The sequence below is a fragment of the Schistocerca nitens genome, chromosome 1 (genome assembly GCF_023898315.1).
Source record: "Schistocerca nitens isolate TAMUIC-IGC-003100 chromosome 1, iqSchNite1.1, whole genome shotgun sequence".
Classification (NCBI taxonomy): Eukaryota; Metazoa; Arthropoda; class Insecta; order Orthoptera; family Acrididae; genus Schistocerca; species Schistocerca nitens.
In genome coordinates, this window is record NC_064614.1 from 642881283 (window position 1) to 642897384 (window position 16102).

Here is a 16102-nt window from a genome sequence, read left to right on the forward strand (position 1 = left end):
TCCCATGTTCCTCTTTTCTCTTTTGAGTGGGCCCTCTTCGAACTACTTGTGTTTTGCTGAGTATGATTCCTTGTTGTGGGCTTGGTTACAAGAGGAAACCAGCATAGGCTACACCCTGTGTCATTAATGAAAGCTGCACATTAATGGCAACCCTTACTTTTCTGCTGTTAAGCTTTTCAATACAGGTTGGGTGTGACTTGATGACACATGATAATGAACGACTTTACTAATACACTGCTCAAATCAAGTTAGCTAAACAAGTCTTGAAATTATGATGAAAATAACTAGAACAAAAAGAAGGGTGAAACAACAACATTCAGGAATAATGTCTTGCCCCATGAATATAACTTCATTAACAATGCAGTGTTACCCGGATACAGGCAAACCCTGCAAGGTACTCATAATACTGCCAATAAAACAACAGGTTTTTGAACAAGTAAACACCTGTACAGCAGCCACACAAACCAAGTTGGAACCTTGGTATAAAAAGCACACCATGAAAGTCTAATAGAAAACAAACTCATCTGAAAAAGGGATGGGTACTACATTTGCCACAAACAAATATGTTTCCTGTATTTGCCACAAGCTAACATGTGTGCTACAGTTTCTCCAAACGAACAGTTTACTTGCTATATGTCTTGAATAATTTTGAGCTCAAAGCTTTTGCTACTATCATATTAACCATTGAAGTACCTGATTGCATTTCACACACAATAAAATGATAAAATTAAAAATCACAGTATTACTGACTATGTCACTGCATCCGCTCACCATTCAAGATAGTGAGTGTTCCTGAAATTTTGTAATGGTATATGGAGCAATTAAATGATTCAATTCTTTTCGCTGTAAATTATGTGGACAATTCTCGCAATCTAAAAGTGCAAATTCTTTGAAGAGAAAGTTACTTTCAGAGAACATAAAGTTTTTTTAGTGAAAGTAAACTATTACATCAAAATAACTGTTGACTCCCACCTACAGAGGGATAAACAAACATCATAATTAAGTAAGAACACACGTACAAAAAAGGGTTTTGTATATGCAAGCTTTCAGAGCCAGTGACTACTTCTTCTGGCGGAGGGGTTGAATGGGAAGGAAGACGGGTGAAGGAAAAGGACTGGAGAGGTTTATGAAATTGGGTACAGTTTGGAAAAGTCACCCAAGACCCTGGATCAGGGGACACTTACCCGAAGGGATGAGAAGGAAAGACTGATTGTTGGGGACTGCACTAGATGAGATTTGAAAATCTGAGTGCTTAACGGTGGAAGACAGGGTAATATGCAAGACAGATACTACTGCTAAAACATTGTGCACAAGTTGATAAGAGTGAAAAGCTAAGTCACTGTATGTAATAAAGGTGGGAGATCGTCATGATACTTTTTCAATTAGAGGCCACATGTCCTATGGATACCCATTATGTGTCTTTAACGTAGTGGTTTCCATTGCCTTCTGCATCCTCATGCTGTTGATCATTGCTGATTCTTACGCCTTCAGAGGCAGTTTCTCACCCTAAGGACAAGACAGTGCCTTGAACCTATGTCCACCCTCGAAGACAAGGCCATTGGCAGAATGAGGGTTACTTCTTATGCCGGAAGTCTATGGCTGCCAATGCTGATTATTAATCAAAATTTAAGCAGCAGTGAGTTATGAATCCGGGACCAAGGACATTTTGGTTCAAATGGCTCTGAGCACTATGGGACTTAACATCTGTGGTCATCAGTCCCCAAGAACTTAGAACTACTTAAACCTAACTAACCTAAGGACATTACACACATCCATGCCCGAGGCAGGATTCGAACCTGCGACCGTAGCAGTCGCGCGGTTCCGGACTGAGCGCCTTAACCGCGAGACCACCGCGGCCGGCCAAGGACATTTTAATTATTAATCAAAGACGCTATCCCTAGGCTGATTACAGTGTCATTAAACTGTTCCCCCCCCCCCCCACTATTGTTCATTGTACAGAGTGGTCTGTGCTCGAGTGCAAGTAGTGAAATAACTGAGAAAGAAAAAAGTAGCTCAAAGGCAATACAGTGATAATCATTTATCTTACCTTTTTTCTGGTGTGATGATAAAACAAGCCAAATCCCCAAGTGTGTGTGTGTGTGTGTGTGTGTGTGTGTGTGTGTGTGCGCGCGTGCGTGTGTGTGTGTGTGTGGTGGGAGGGGGGACTGCTATGGTTCCCAGTAAACTAAAATGACATTTGCGAAACAAACATTCCTCTCCATTAAGGAAAGGTGTATTTGTTTCTCATCGGTTGTTGGAACAAAATAAAAACAAGTGAAACTCCAGACTATTTCAGCACATTTCACCAAAAGTACAGGAAGCTACCTATAAGGTAACATTTAACGTAAAGGCCAAATAACCACACATACTAGCAGAAAAGTCAATTACTCAAAATGACAGTCACAATCGCATTATTCATTTTGCCGCCAACCGGTTTCAAACCGCGATGGGGTTATCTTCAGGGCAATTTACACTATTTGGTCGCTCGCTCTGGAGTTACCAACCGTGCACAGGCAGGGTGACGACTCCAGCGAGCAACCAAATGGTGTAAATTGCCCTGAAGATGACCCCATCACGGGTTGAAACTGGTTGGCAAAAAAAGAGCATTTAAGTTGTTAATGTCCAATTTGAAGAAATGGTAAATGCAGTTCTTGGTTCAGAACCTGCTACTAAAATTTCAAAAATTCCTCTCCAGTGATATGGAAACCATTTTGAAGGAGAAAATAAAGATACAGTTATTGTGATCGTTTCATAGCTTTGGTTACTGATAACAACTTGACACCAGCACCTACAAGCTTTAATTTGTACACTAAAAGCATTGAAGATGGTCATTATGTGTGAAGATGGTCAATATGTGATCGAAAATCGATTTTGCTGTCAATAAACCATCAAAATTACGGCCAACACTGACCTTCCTTCTAATTACATTAGAATTACTACTTACGTATCTTCTTTAGGTCATTCGTTGGTACTTGAAGATGCGATTATGTCAGAAAATTAGTAGTGATTAATGAATCATTTTGTCGCAGCTCTTCAACATTTGAAATGTATCATCACAGCTGTGGCCGCCCCTCATACTAAGTCATCTGTAGTCACAAAAATCATTCTACTTTCTTTTTCCCCAATTTTGACCAAATGTATCACAAAAATGACACAGCCCTGAAATTTTGTGTTGAGCACAAAAGTTGTGCATCCAAACCAAATTATCTCCTTTGAATTACTATTAGCTTCATTTTTAAAGTCCTTAAATTTGACAAAGTGCCAAAATGCTCACAAGATACTTTGCACCTCTTCTCAGCAAGACCTTGTAAAATTACAACTGTTTCGTATGCTGTGTTCAAATTTTGAACAGTTTCGTTTTTTTTTTTTTTTTTTTTTTTTCTCTATAGCAAACAGCAGTTCAAGATTTCACTCAGATTGCAGATGGTCAGGAACAATCCTATGTGCAATCAGAAAGTGTGTCACATTTGTTGTTTGCAAGTAAGCAGATATACTGTTACAGTGTATACTGGTAGAATGTTTAAGGAGCACTTTCCAAGATGCCTTTCACCAAAAAATTCAATAACAAATTACGGTTCGCACTACTACATAAAACAATTATATTTAGAAACTCTACATAATTAGCTGCAAATTAGTTGCTTAATGAATTATATTATACCTAAAGCACTTATCCATAGGACTATTACTTACCGAGGGAAGTGGTGGTGAACCAAGACGAGGTGCTTTGGAGACAGGTGATGCGCAGCTTGTAGTAATTGTGACCCCAATTTTGCCCGACTCCTGGGACAGTACTTCTGCCTTTCGTTTTGTGCCAGTGTCACATCGAGGTGATGTGGAAATTGCATCTTCCACAGTTGCAGCAGTGTTTGTCTCTACTGCATCCTGAACTGCAGGTGTGGGAAGTGGAGTATGAGGACGTGTGGTCTTCACTTGGGCAATTACTGGTGGTTCGGACACTTCTCCGGGTTCACTGGCTGCTTCATTCAAATCTCCAGCAGTTACTGTTGGTTCAGGATCCACAGTGTCCACAGGTACAGGCCCTGAACATTGGGCAATACTCGTTAAATATTTGCTAATGCAATTAAGTCATCAAAATAGGAATATGGATATCTTTAGTACCCATTTAAGATAATGAGAGACACAATACTGAGGCATAAAAGTGGCTAAGTCCAAACATTTTCTGTTCAATAAGGCCCACAGCTTTCACAATGAAAAAAATACGTAACTCACGACTTTAATCTAAGAACATAAAAGCTCTTGTCCAGCTTGAGACTAGATACAGTTCTACACCTACATCTATACTCTGTAAGACACTTCACAGTGCGTGGTGAACAGTACTTCTGACACAACTACCCGATTCCCCCCTTCCCTGTTCCATTCATTAATGGTGCATAGGAAAAACTATTGTAGGTATACCTCTTAATTAGCTCTAATTTCTCGGATTTTCTCATTAGGGTCATTTTGCGAGACATACGTGGGAGGAAGTAACATATTGCCTGACTTTTCCTGAAATGTACACTCTCAGGATTTCAGTAGTGAACCAGTTCATGATGCACAATCTCTCTCACAGAGTCTGTCACTGGGGTTTGTTGAGCTCTGTAACGCTATCACATTGCCTAAATGACCCTGGGACGCAATGCATTGCTCTTTGTTCGATCTTCTATATCTCTTCTATTAGTCCAACCTGGTAAGCATCGCAGAATGATGAGGAACACTCAACAACTGGCCAAACGTATTTTGATGCCACTTCTTTCAGGGATGAGTTACATTTCCTTAAGATTCTTCATTCTGAATCTCAGTCTAGCATATCTATTTTTCTTACTGATTAGTTTATGTGTACTTCCACATTTCATTGCTACAGACTGTTACTCTTAGATATTTTATGGAAGATGCTGTTTCCAGCAATCTGTCATAATAGTGTAGTTCTACAGTAATGGAGTTTTTCTCCTATGTGTGTGCAATATGTTACATCTATTTACATTCAGGGTTAACTGCTAGTCTCTGCACCACTCATAAATCCTCTGCAGGTCCTTTTGCAAATTGCTGCAGTCTTCTGGCGTTGCTAAGCTCCTGCAGATAACAGCATCATCTGTGTATAGCCTTATGAAGCTTCTGACGTTTTTTACTAGATCATTTATATATATCTTGTAAACAGCAACATTCCTTCCACACTTCCTCGGGGTAGTCCTGAAATTGTCTTTACATCTGTTGATTGAGGTCCATTAAGAATGCGTTGAGCTCTCTCTGCAAAGAAGTTTTGAATACAGTTGCGAATCTGGTCCAATAGTCGATAATCTCATAATTTTTTCACAAAACAGCCGAGCAGGACGGTGTCAAATGCCTTCTTGAAGTCTAGGAACATGACAACAACCAGAGTGGTGATGTCTGCAGCACTGCGGATCCCATGAAGGAACAGAGCGAACTGAGTTTCACAAGATCTCGGCTTGAGATATCCATGTTAATTTTTTGAGAGAGGATTTTTGTTCTCCAAAATCGTCATAAAAAGCTTGTTCCATAACTCTAACAGACCGACATCAGCGATACAGGCCTACAATTATGTGCAATTGTACTATGACCCTTCTTGATAATGGGAATAACCTGCACTTTTTCAGTCACTAGGTACCCTTCATTGCTCCAGTGATTTATGAGAAACTGCTGCTACTAGGGATCAAGTTCTTTCGCATAATCTCTGTAAGATCTTACAGATACTTCACCTGGTCTTGATGCCTTTCCACTACCAAGTGATTATAGTTGCTTTCCTATTATGTGATCACTTATCAAAATATCTGGCTTTCATGTTCATACAATGATTGAAAGTAGCAACCATATTAAGAGCTTCTGCAGTGAAACAATTGCAGAAGATCAAATTTAGTATTTCAACCTCTCTCTGTCATCTTCAATTTCGGTGCCAGTATGATTCATTAGTGACTGAAGAGATTATATAATCTGCTTACTGATTTTACATACGACAAATAACTCTAACAGTTTTTGGTCAGATGGGATGGCACAATTTTACTTTTAAAGTCATTGAACACTTCTCCCATTGTTTCATTTATGCTTCATTCAGCTTTTGTTTGTCAGATAGGTTTTGACTTCTCTGGAATCTGTGGTGGTGGTGGTTAGTGTTTAACGTCCCGTCGACAACGAGGCCATTAGAGACGGAGCGCAAGCTCGGGTTAGGGAAGGATTGGGAAGGAAATCGGCTGTGCCCTTTCAAAGGAACCATCCCGGCATTTGCCTGAAACGATTTAGGGAAATCACGGAAAACCTAAATCAGGATGGCTGGAGACGGGATTGAACCGTCGTCCTCCCAAATGCGAGTCCAGTGTGCTACCACTGCGCCACCTCGCTCGGTCTGGAATCTGTGGTGAAGCTCTCTTTGTTTAGGAAGCAGTTTTATATAACACAGTTATTAAACCTAGTCTACGGCATACTGAACAATGCTTTTGGTTTTTTTCCATTTGTGCTTTATATCTTTGTCCTCAGCATCAAATATTTGATGTTGACTACTAAGATACTCAGCAATTTGTATCCTGTCACTCTTGCTCATCAAAAATACTTTCCTACATTTCATAACAATCCATGTAATACCCACATCATTGATGCATTCACTGCCTTATGATCACTCTGTGTTAACTGATTCTAAAAGTTCAGAGAGAAGGTCTAAGACTTTATCTTCATGAGTTGGTTCTCTCACTATCTGCTTGGAGCAATTTTTGGATTAGACATTCAGAATAATGCCACATGTAACCCAGTCTCTGGCACCATTTTTGGTCACATGACTCTCCTATGCTGTGTGGCAAGATGATGTCACCCCCTATTACAATAGCATGATCATCAGGAAACTTATTCACAAAATTCTGCAAGTTCTCCCTGGGCACGCAGTCTATAAAAGCATCCACTATCGTTTTTGATCTGCTGACTTCACCAAGATTTATTGACATTCAGAAACCATAATAACCTTAGTAGATATTACAGAATTCTTTCCTGCAATAAATACACCACCACTTTTGGCATTTAACCTACCATTACAATGAATATTCTAATTTGAATTTAGAATTTTGCTTTCACTCACTTCCAGTCTCAACCAACCTTCTGTTCCTGACACTGTCTGTGCATTATAACTTTCAATAAGAGATTCTAATACAGGGATCCTTCCTACGATGCCCCAACAGTTTATTAATATTACATTAAACTTTTCTACATCCAATATGCGAGGACGAACATTTTCTGAGAACATTGTGGCTGGTGTATCTTCGATTTTGGCTGGCAATTCGTCTCTGATCACAAGGGGCAAAGGGAGGGGGGGGAGGTTCACCAGAGGACTACGATTGACTCTTGGTATGATGCTACAATTCTAACTTTTTTTAAATTATTATTTATCCCTCTTAGAGCAGAAACAAAACCATACAACAATTCAGTACAATGACCCAAAAACCAGCATTTCTATCATTTTACACTTTCCTTCCCTAAAATAATATTGTGCAGATCTGTTTTGGTTTTTGCAAAACAGGTACATCAAAAATTACTGCACAGGGCATAACTCTCCCAAAAAAATAAAATTTTAGAGTTTTGCTGGTGACAGTACTGTTATTCACCAAATGACTAGCATTAACAATTTGAGCAGTTACCTTTCTGAACATTTACCAAAACAATCCCAAAAGACAAACTCTATTTCATTTTATGATTGTTAGAATGATTATATGTTATTCATATCTTAAGAAAAGCCAGTTGATAATTGTATAAGTTATTATACATTATGAAGACAAAATGTGATCCTCTAGTTACAGAAATCTGTATTGCCAGACTCTGTACCAATAATAAGAAAAACTGCCCACATTTTTAACCCTGTATGTCACCACATATTGTTACATCTGTAATTCTTCATACTAGCAATGCAATGTTCTTCATACTAGCAATGCAATGTCAATTTAGAGTGTACTTCTGTTACGACATCGCACAACTGATACTTTATGTCACATATCATGCAGACTGACTTCACAATGGGATAGTATTGCAACTACTTCTGCAACATAATCCATGTTCTCCTTCGTTTATATAAGGTAACCAAATTGACAACCAGGGCAGAACCTCCAATAGTACCATAGGAAATTCATTCTTTCAGTATTATTCCAAAGGATCTGTATCAATATTAAAATGGCTGAGTGGCCACGCGGAACATTAACTCAACTGCTCCTCATTCTTGGATTCCAAGTACCAATCGCAATCAGCTCTTCTGCAGAGATCTTCACGCTCTTAAGACAAAATCTTAGGCAGCTGCAAGGGTGTCTGTTCCCCATGTAAGCGACAGCCAGAATAATTCCTGGCAGTAGCTCTAAAATGCCTTTGGGAGTGGTGACACCACTGTAATCAAAGCTCCTGAATAAGGTTCAGAGTAGCCAACCCTGAAGGCTTTCAGCCTTCGTCCCTGGCATATCCCTTACTAGTTCACGCACAACGATAAACACTGACGCAGATGTCACTACCCCAGGGAGTATCCAGTCTCCCGTCACCAAGAGTGGCGCACTGAGGCCTTCAGATTCTGGGGAGCCTGACGTCATCATGCAGGGAAAGTCAGAGTTCCCTAAAATCACCACCTGATTGAGACCCAAAACTATCACACACTTTAGAACTATCAATATTCAAACCCGCTGTAAACCCGGAAAACTCTGGCAATTGACTGATATCCTGAATAAACGCAAAATTTCAAGAATGGCTGTCCAAGAAACCAGATTCACTGATGATACGGCTTTTGAGTCAGAAGGTTATAAAATAATTAAAGGGAAGCTGGCGTCTAAGAACACACATGGCTCCAGCGTTTTTGGAACAGCCCTTTTAATAAGACGTGATATGATGGATTCTGTCATAGGATTCACATGAGCTAGCAAATGCATCTCTCTGTTATCTACTCTATTGTAAATGCACACGCTCCAGTTAATGATGAAAACAAGAACCCTGAAAAGGTCCAAAGTTTCTGGCAGATGCTAGAAGAAGGGATCAGTAAGATCCCCGATCACCATGTCAAACTACTGGTAGGTGACTTCAACGCTCAACTGGGAAAAGAACAACAGCACCAAGACATACTGGGGCCTTAGACAACACATAGACAAACAAATGCTAACGGCAAACACTTAATTGAACTGTGTAGGTTGTATCAGTTGAAGATCACATCCACAGTATTCTCAAGAAAGGCAAGATACCAGACCACTGGCAGTCACCAAACGCTACTATTAGATCATTTCAAGTCGATCATGTTGGAATCAGTGTACAGAGCAGGAAAGAGATCACGAATGTCAGCGTACACAAAGGTTGGAATGTTGATTCTGACCATTTCTTCACGCAAATAAAGACCAGAATACTACCCAATCGAAAGGTACCTCCTACCACAATCCCACTAAGGATTGATCCCCAATTCTTTACAGAGAATAAAGAACGCTTTACAATGGACATCATGCAAAAATGAATGAAAGACTGGAACCAACTGAGGTCTTTTGTAAGCAAGGCGACCAATAACCTCAGACAACCTCGAAGGAAGCGAAGTCATAGGTGGTGGAATTCTGAATGTGACCTCACAGTTGCTGAGTGTGCCACAGCCTGGAGGAGGTGGAACTTGACTAAACGACAAAGACTGGGAGAATTTCACAACGGTGTGGAAACTGACAAGGCAGACTATCAGGTGTGTGAAGAGATCTTACGATCGCTCAAGACTGGAAAAGTTGGATGAAGAATTTGAAATGTACAACACCAGAAACTTTTATCGGGCCTTCAGAGGGGAATCATCAGGGTATAAACCACAATGCCTTCACTTTAAGAATACAGCCAGGGAGCTGGTCACTAATAACCACGAAAACGTGGAACTTTTGGCAAACTATTTTGAGCAATTGCTTAATTGTCAAGAGGCCACGGAAAGACTGCCTGTTGAAAAAGCTCAAGTGATGCTCTTACCATCTAACCCACCAACTATACAGCAAGTTGTTAATGTCATCAACCATAGCAGATCTCCAATGGCTCTGAGCACTATGGGACTCAACTGCTGTGGTCATCAGTCCCCTAGAACTTAGAACTACTTAAACCTAACTAACCTAAGGACATCACACACATCCATGCCCGAGGCAGGATTCGAACCTGCGACCGTAGCAGTCGCACGGTTCCGGACTGCGCGCCTAGAACCGCGAGACCACCGCGGCCGGCGCAGATCTCCAATTAAAACAAAAAAGGAGTATGAACATCACCGTGGTTTTCTTAGACTTTACGACAGCTTATGATTCCATCAACCGCCAAACACTCTTCCTAGTACCCCAAGAACGAGGTGTGGATTACAACGCACACACCCTCATCAAACACTTTCACGGATATAACCTCTAAGGTGAAGTTCAGAAAAGAACTATCTTGGAGTTTCAACATCCAAACGGGAGTATGACAAGGTGATTGTCTATAACCCATTCTGTTTAATCTGGTGCTTAAAAAGTCATCAAAACATGGGAATGTGCGCTGAGGAATCTAGGAATCAAACCAGTTACCATTGGAGTCAGGATCCGAAGAAACGAGATAAGGTGCCTTGTTTTCACAGATGACATTGAAATCTTAACCAGCAGCCTTAAGGATGCTGTCATTGCTGTCCAAGCCCTGCATGAGATGGCAGTGAAGTAAGGGTTACAAAAATCTTATAACAAGACCAAATACTTTGAGAAGTGGCACTCTAGTAACACCCCTTTGACGACTATACATGTAATGATTGGGAAGGTAATCGCTTTCGTTATATCAGTGAATGGGTCCACCCCAATGGTAGAGATGCATCTCTATCTCAGAAAGGAGTAACAAACTCAATACAGCATAACATCTGTCCCACAATCTGTACAACAAGAAGTGCATTTCGAAGAATGCTAAGGTCTGTCATTACAGAACTGCTGTCAGACGACAGTTTCTGTATGCTGCAGAGACCCTCTTGATGAACAGAACAGGCATGATGGATGACATGGAGAAAGCCAAAAGACATATTCTCAGAAAAATTCATGACCCGAGATTGCTCCCAGATTGAATTTACCAATTAAAGTCTAATTCTGAACTGTATCAACAGTTAGAACGAGCCAACACCAGTATGCAATGTAGGAGGCTCAAGTTCTAACGAATGAACAACAATAGGCTTCGTGGAGGTATGTACCATCTATGCAACTAAATGAAAGCAGTTTGTTTGTTGCCATACACTTTTCACTTCATTTATTTGGGAAGCATCATCAGTGGCCTGAAATACATGTTTCTTTTTATACGTACAATAAACGTATTATGTGATAGATATAATATACGGATATCTTACATTTTGTCATGTTTTTCTCTTACTTTTTAGGTTAGAAGCAACTTTTGTAGCACAAGTTTCGTATTAGGAATGTATCGTTTGGTGTTACTTATGATTTCCAGCGCTGTTAACACGTATGTTCCTGGAGATGTATTTGAAGGTCTTCATACTCCAGCTAGCCGATTTCTGGTGTTGTTTCATATGCACTTGTCACTTCGCATGTTTCACTTTCTCTTCCATTTGGTGATCAACGTACATGTGTTTTCAGTGAGTAGTGTTGCCAACTGTTGTGTGTGTGTGTGTTTTGTAGCGGGACTTTGAATTTCGCCGCGCTACACTCGTTCCCTCAGATATAAATTATACCGTCGCAGCTGTGTGAGTGCTCGACGGCAGAGAAAGTATTTATAAGAAAATGAAAGTACAAAAATTGGAACACTTTTTGTTTTCCACCCGCTATTGTCTCTCGTGAGCGAAAGCTTAATTTAACTTAATCGCTAGTCTTGATATGATTCAGACGTAAAACTTATTCGTTAGTCTTGGTCTGATTAAGACGTAAAAACTTATTGAAGTGCAGACATATAGTATTGTGGAAGCTTGTATTAAATTCAGAGGAGGGAAGCAGCTGTAAAATACATCGCATTCGATATCAAGATGGTTTTAATTTGTAGACATTAGTAATTCCTGGACGATGAAATTTACTGCAAGATTTTGGAGCAGCTACGACTTTTTCATGCAGAAATGAAGCAGGAGATCGTTGGAGAACAAGACCTGAACGCCGTACGAGAGAAGACATATTAACTTGGTAATGAATGTACTCTTATCTATGTCATGTCTCCCTGTTAATCACATTTTGTTATTCTCTGTTCTCTTTCAAATAATTTTTGTAGTGGAAATTGGTTTGACTTTTGCTCAGAAACACCACAAGGACCACCCCAACAGTAGCTTTTCTGAATCACGAAGTCCGACAGCTTTTCTGTAATTCGAAGTCCGATTTGCATTTCATTCTTTCCCTTTTTCACGGTCATAAACGATTTTAAAACCCCCCTTTTTTATTCACCATTTCTTCCAAAATTTTCAACCTTTTCTTTTCTTCTCTTTTTCTTTTTTATTAGCAACTACAACTGGCTTCTGCGACAGGACGCAATCTTCGGATGTATCGTTTTTGAGCAAACTTGAAACTTTAATCCGTATTTTTTCCCAACAGGGAATAACCAAAAATCCTGAAGTTTAAAGGGTAACTAAAAGACCAGCTTTATTGTACCTAAGCAAATGATTATAAAACAATATTGTAAAGAATTTTTGTAACTAATTCAATCTGTTTTTCTTTTCATGGCATATATATTGATGCAAAACTGTTCTTTTGAGACCTTTTGGTGATTATCTGATGGAGATGTATTAAGAAAATCCATATTTTGACGAATACGATTTATGCAGAAGTGATTGACCAGCCACTGCAGGACAGAAAATTTAATGCCAACTGCAGAATACATTTTTCCCTTTCCACACATCCTGTAGTTTTCTTCTACATTTTTCCAAAATTATCTACCTCTATTGTAGTTTGTGGTAATTATAGTATTGTTGTAGCATATGAAGATTGTGAATTTGACCGCCAAACAGTCATTTGTTACGAAAAATTTTACCCGCCCTGCTGCATCTTTCTCAAACCATTGTTGCAATAGAGCAATCATTTACATTAACGAGAAAATATTTCAACCTAAATTTGAGTCAAATCTTTATTAATCAGACTTATATTATTCCCTTTTTGATTTACGATTATACATCCTATTAAAATGGAATGCAGTGGTCATAAATTCAGAGAGCAAAGATGAGGGATGTAGCCTAACAAAGGAAACATATGTTGAGAGATTTGTGAAATGTTTGGCTTTTTTATTTGGCGTACTTCAATGACGGCACAATACAGATCCACCTTCCCAATGCACATCAGTCTCTTTTGGATTATGCTTATGTAAACAATAACAGCATGTTTTTAGCTCCTATTAAAATATATCCCTCCATCAGCAGCTTCTGAATTACTAATTGCCAATGAAGACTACGTAAGTTACATACTTCCACCCACCATCATCAAACAGAGTAATTTTCTGAGGAAACTCCACAATATGACAAGTTATTCACAACATGGAAAGATGTATTTATATCTGGCATTCATCCCCAAACTCTGTGTAGATGACCATTTAAAAAACTATGGATACTGCTAACAACACATTCACAATACATTTATTCTCTTAAGAAATTTATATGAAGAACCAAACACAATTTGGAAAAAAAAGAAAAAAAATTAAATCTTATAAACATAACACTAGGAACAAAAATGGCCTCCACTATTCATAACTTGATTTTACTTTTACACAGAAAGAACAAAGTATACAACTATTGGATATTTGATGACCACCCTTGAAAATTGAAGGTGGAAACAAAAACATTGCCAAATACAAAAGGAAATCATTTCTTTTTGGTAGTTCCTATTCTAATCTCTAGATACAATTATGCAATTCTCTAGCATATAGCAATATTTTCACTTGCTTGCGACATTAAATAGCTTATGAATCCTGAAAAAGGGAACAACTTTGCATTCACAAAAAGTGATCACAGACCTCTGCAGAAAGGAGAACCTGATCACTGTTTTAACTAAACAAATTAAACTGAGAATTTACCAGACAGAAAGGTAAAAGACATGTATTAGCCTACAATGACAAGACCATGGGTCACAAACTTTGGGACTACAGACAAATGGTACCTCGGTGTCAACTGAGTTGCATAATACTTTCCATGTTATTTTTAACCTTGGATCCAACGTTTATTATGCTTAAGATCATAAGTTATTGGCAGAAATTTAAATAGCCAACTGCAAAATGAATATGGGTTTCATTTGAACTATTGTCTGAAGTATGTATGTAGAATGAAGTGACAACTAAAATTGTAGCACGGAAGGAACCACAAAAATTCTTACTGAGATATTAAAACTTTTAAAGAATATGAGATATGTATTATTACTTAAAAAGTAATTATTCAAACTCCAACTTTTTAGTACTTCCATAATATTGCACTGTTTCAAAATAGCTTCTTTATGCAATCAATCAATATACTTCTGGCACATTCAAGATCAAGTATTACAGACACATACCATATCACAAGCAACTTCATTCAAAATCATAATTATTTTTCTGGTGCACATCCATACAAAGCACTCTGCTGCTGATCCACACTGAGAGACAGTGAACATTCAGATTATTGTGACTTTGTGTACCCCCCCCCCCCTCTCTCTCTCTCTCTCTCTCTCTCTCTCTCTCTCTCTCTGTGTGTGTGTGTGTGTGTGTGTGTGTGTGTGTGTGTGTAATGGTAGTCCTCCTTCCTGTTGTTGAAGAAGTAATACCAGTGACCAACAAATACCAGAAGAATGCAATTTATTGTTGACATTGTATGGAATGTCGAGAATTTGGTTTCTTTCCAGTTAGTGTCTTCACAGCGGATGAGAATGTACGCGAGTCACAATCTAAGATATGTCTTAAATTTAATCATAGAAAATGGAATTTGTTTACAACTTTCCAAGTAACAATACAATGCCCCATTACATTAATCTACAAACAAATTCAGCTAAAACTTCACAATATATAAAGCAGAAAATTTAATTTTATCTGGTACGTATGATGCAGAATTTTTCATATCTATTCTCAAACAGGTTACGAGAGTGCACTAATGATTCATTTAGTATTTCTAAGTTTAATAAATAATGTAACTGTATTTTATGCAGTGACATGCAAAACAGAGGATGTCGAAATGGACGTAAACTGGACAGAAGTGGAAGGAGTCATAACAACTACGAAAGGTAGAAGAAGCCTGGACTGGATGAAGCAACTGTGAAAATGGTGAGAGCTACTGGCATTGTTCGAGTGCATTGCTCTATCGGGTCATGAGAAAAGTATGAAAGAAAGAAGGAAGGAGCCCTAAAGATTGGAAAAAGGGAAAATTATATCAAAATTATTGGGAAGTTATATCTAAAAACAAATATGATGTGACTTACCGAACGAATGTGTTGGCAGGTCGATTGACACACAAACAAACACAAACATACACACGAAATTCAAGCTTTTGCAACAAACGGTTGCTTCATCAGGAAAGAGGGAAGGAGAGGGAAAGACGAAAGGATGTGGGTTTTAAGGGAGAGGGTAAGGAGTCATTCCAATCCCGGGAGCGGAAAGACTTACCTTAGGGGGAAAAAAGGACAGGTATACACACACACACACACACACACACACACACACACACACACACACATATATATCCATCCCATGGAAGGAGTCATAACAACTACGAAAGGTAGAAGAAGCCTGGACTGGATGGATGTGTGTGTGTGTGTGTGTGTGTGTGTGTGTGTGTGTGTGTGTGTGTGTGTGGGCGCGCGCGCGAGTGTATACCTGTCCTTTTTTCCCCCTAAGGTAAGTCTTTCCGCTCCCGGGATTGGAATGACTCCTTACCCTCTCCCTTAAAACCCACATCCTTTCGTCTTTCCCTCTCCTTCCCTCTTTCCTGATGAAGCAACCGTTTGTTGCGAAAGCTTGAATTTCGTGTGTATGTTTGTGTTTGTTTGTGTGTCTATCAACCTGCCAGCACTTTCGTTCGGTAAGTCACATCATCTTTGTTTTTAGATATATTTTTCCCACGTGGAATGTTTCCCTCTATTATATTCATATCATTTATTGGGAAGTTACTATGATGTGTCGTGCTGCCAAGATATTTGAGAAGATCCAGGAAAAGAAAGTACAGAAGACAGTAGGAGGAAGATTGAGAGAG

At 39.1% G+C, this 16102-nt stretch overlaps 1 protein-coding gene across 1 annotated transcript in view; it reads right to left on the reverse strand.

Annotated features, from left to right (window-relative positions):
• LOC126258200 (polycomb group protein Pc) overlaps positions 1-16102 on the reverse strand; it is a 69854-nt gene that overhangs the window by 26822 nt on the left and 26930 nt on the right. The window contains exon 6 of the mRNA XM_049955622.1: positions 3691-4040. Within this exon, the coding sequence (XP_049811579.1) occupies positions 3691-4040 (350 nt within the window). The remainder of the gene's footprint in view (positions 1-3690; positions 4041-16102) is intronic.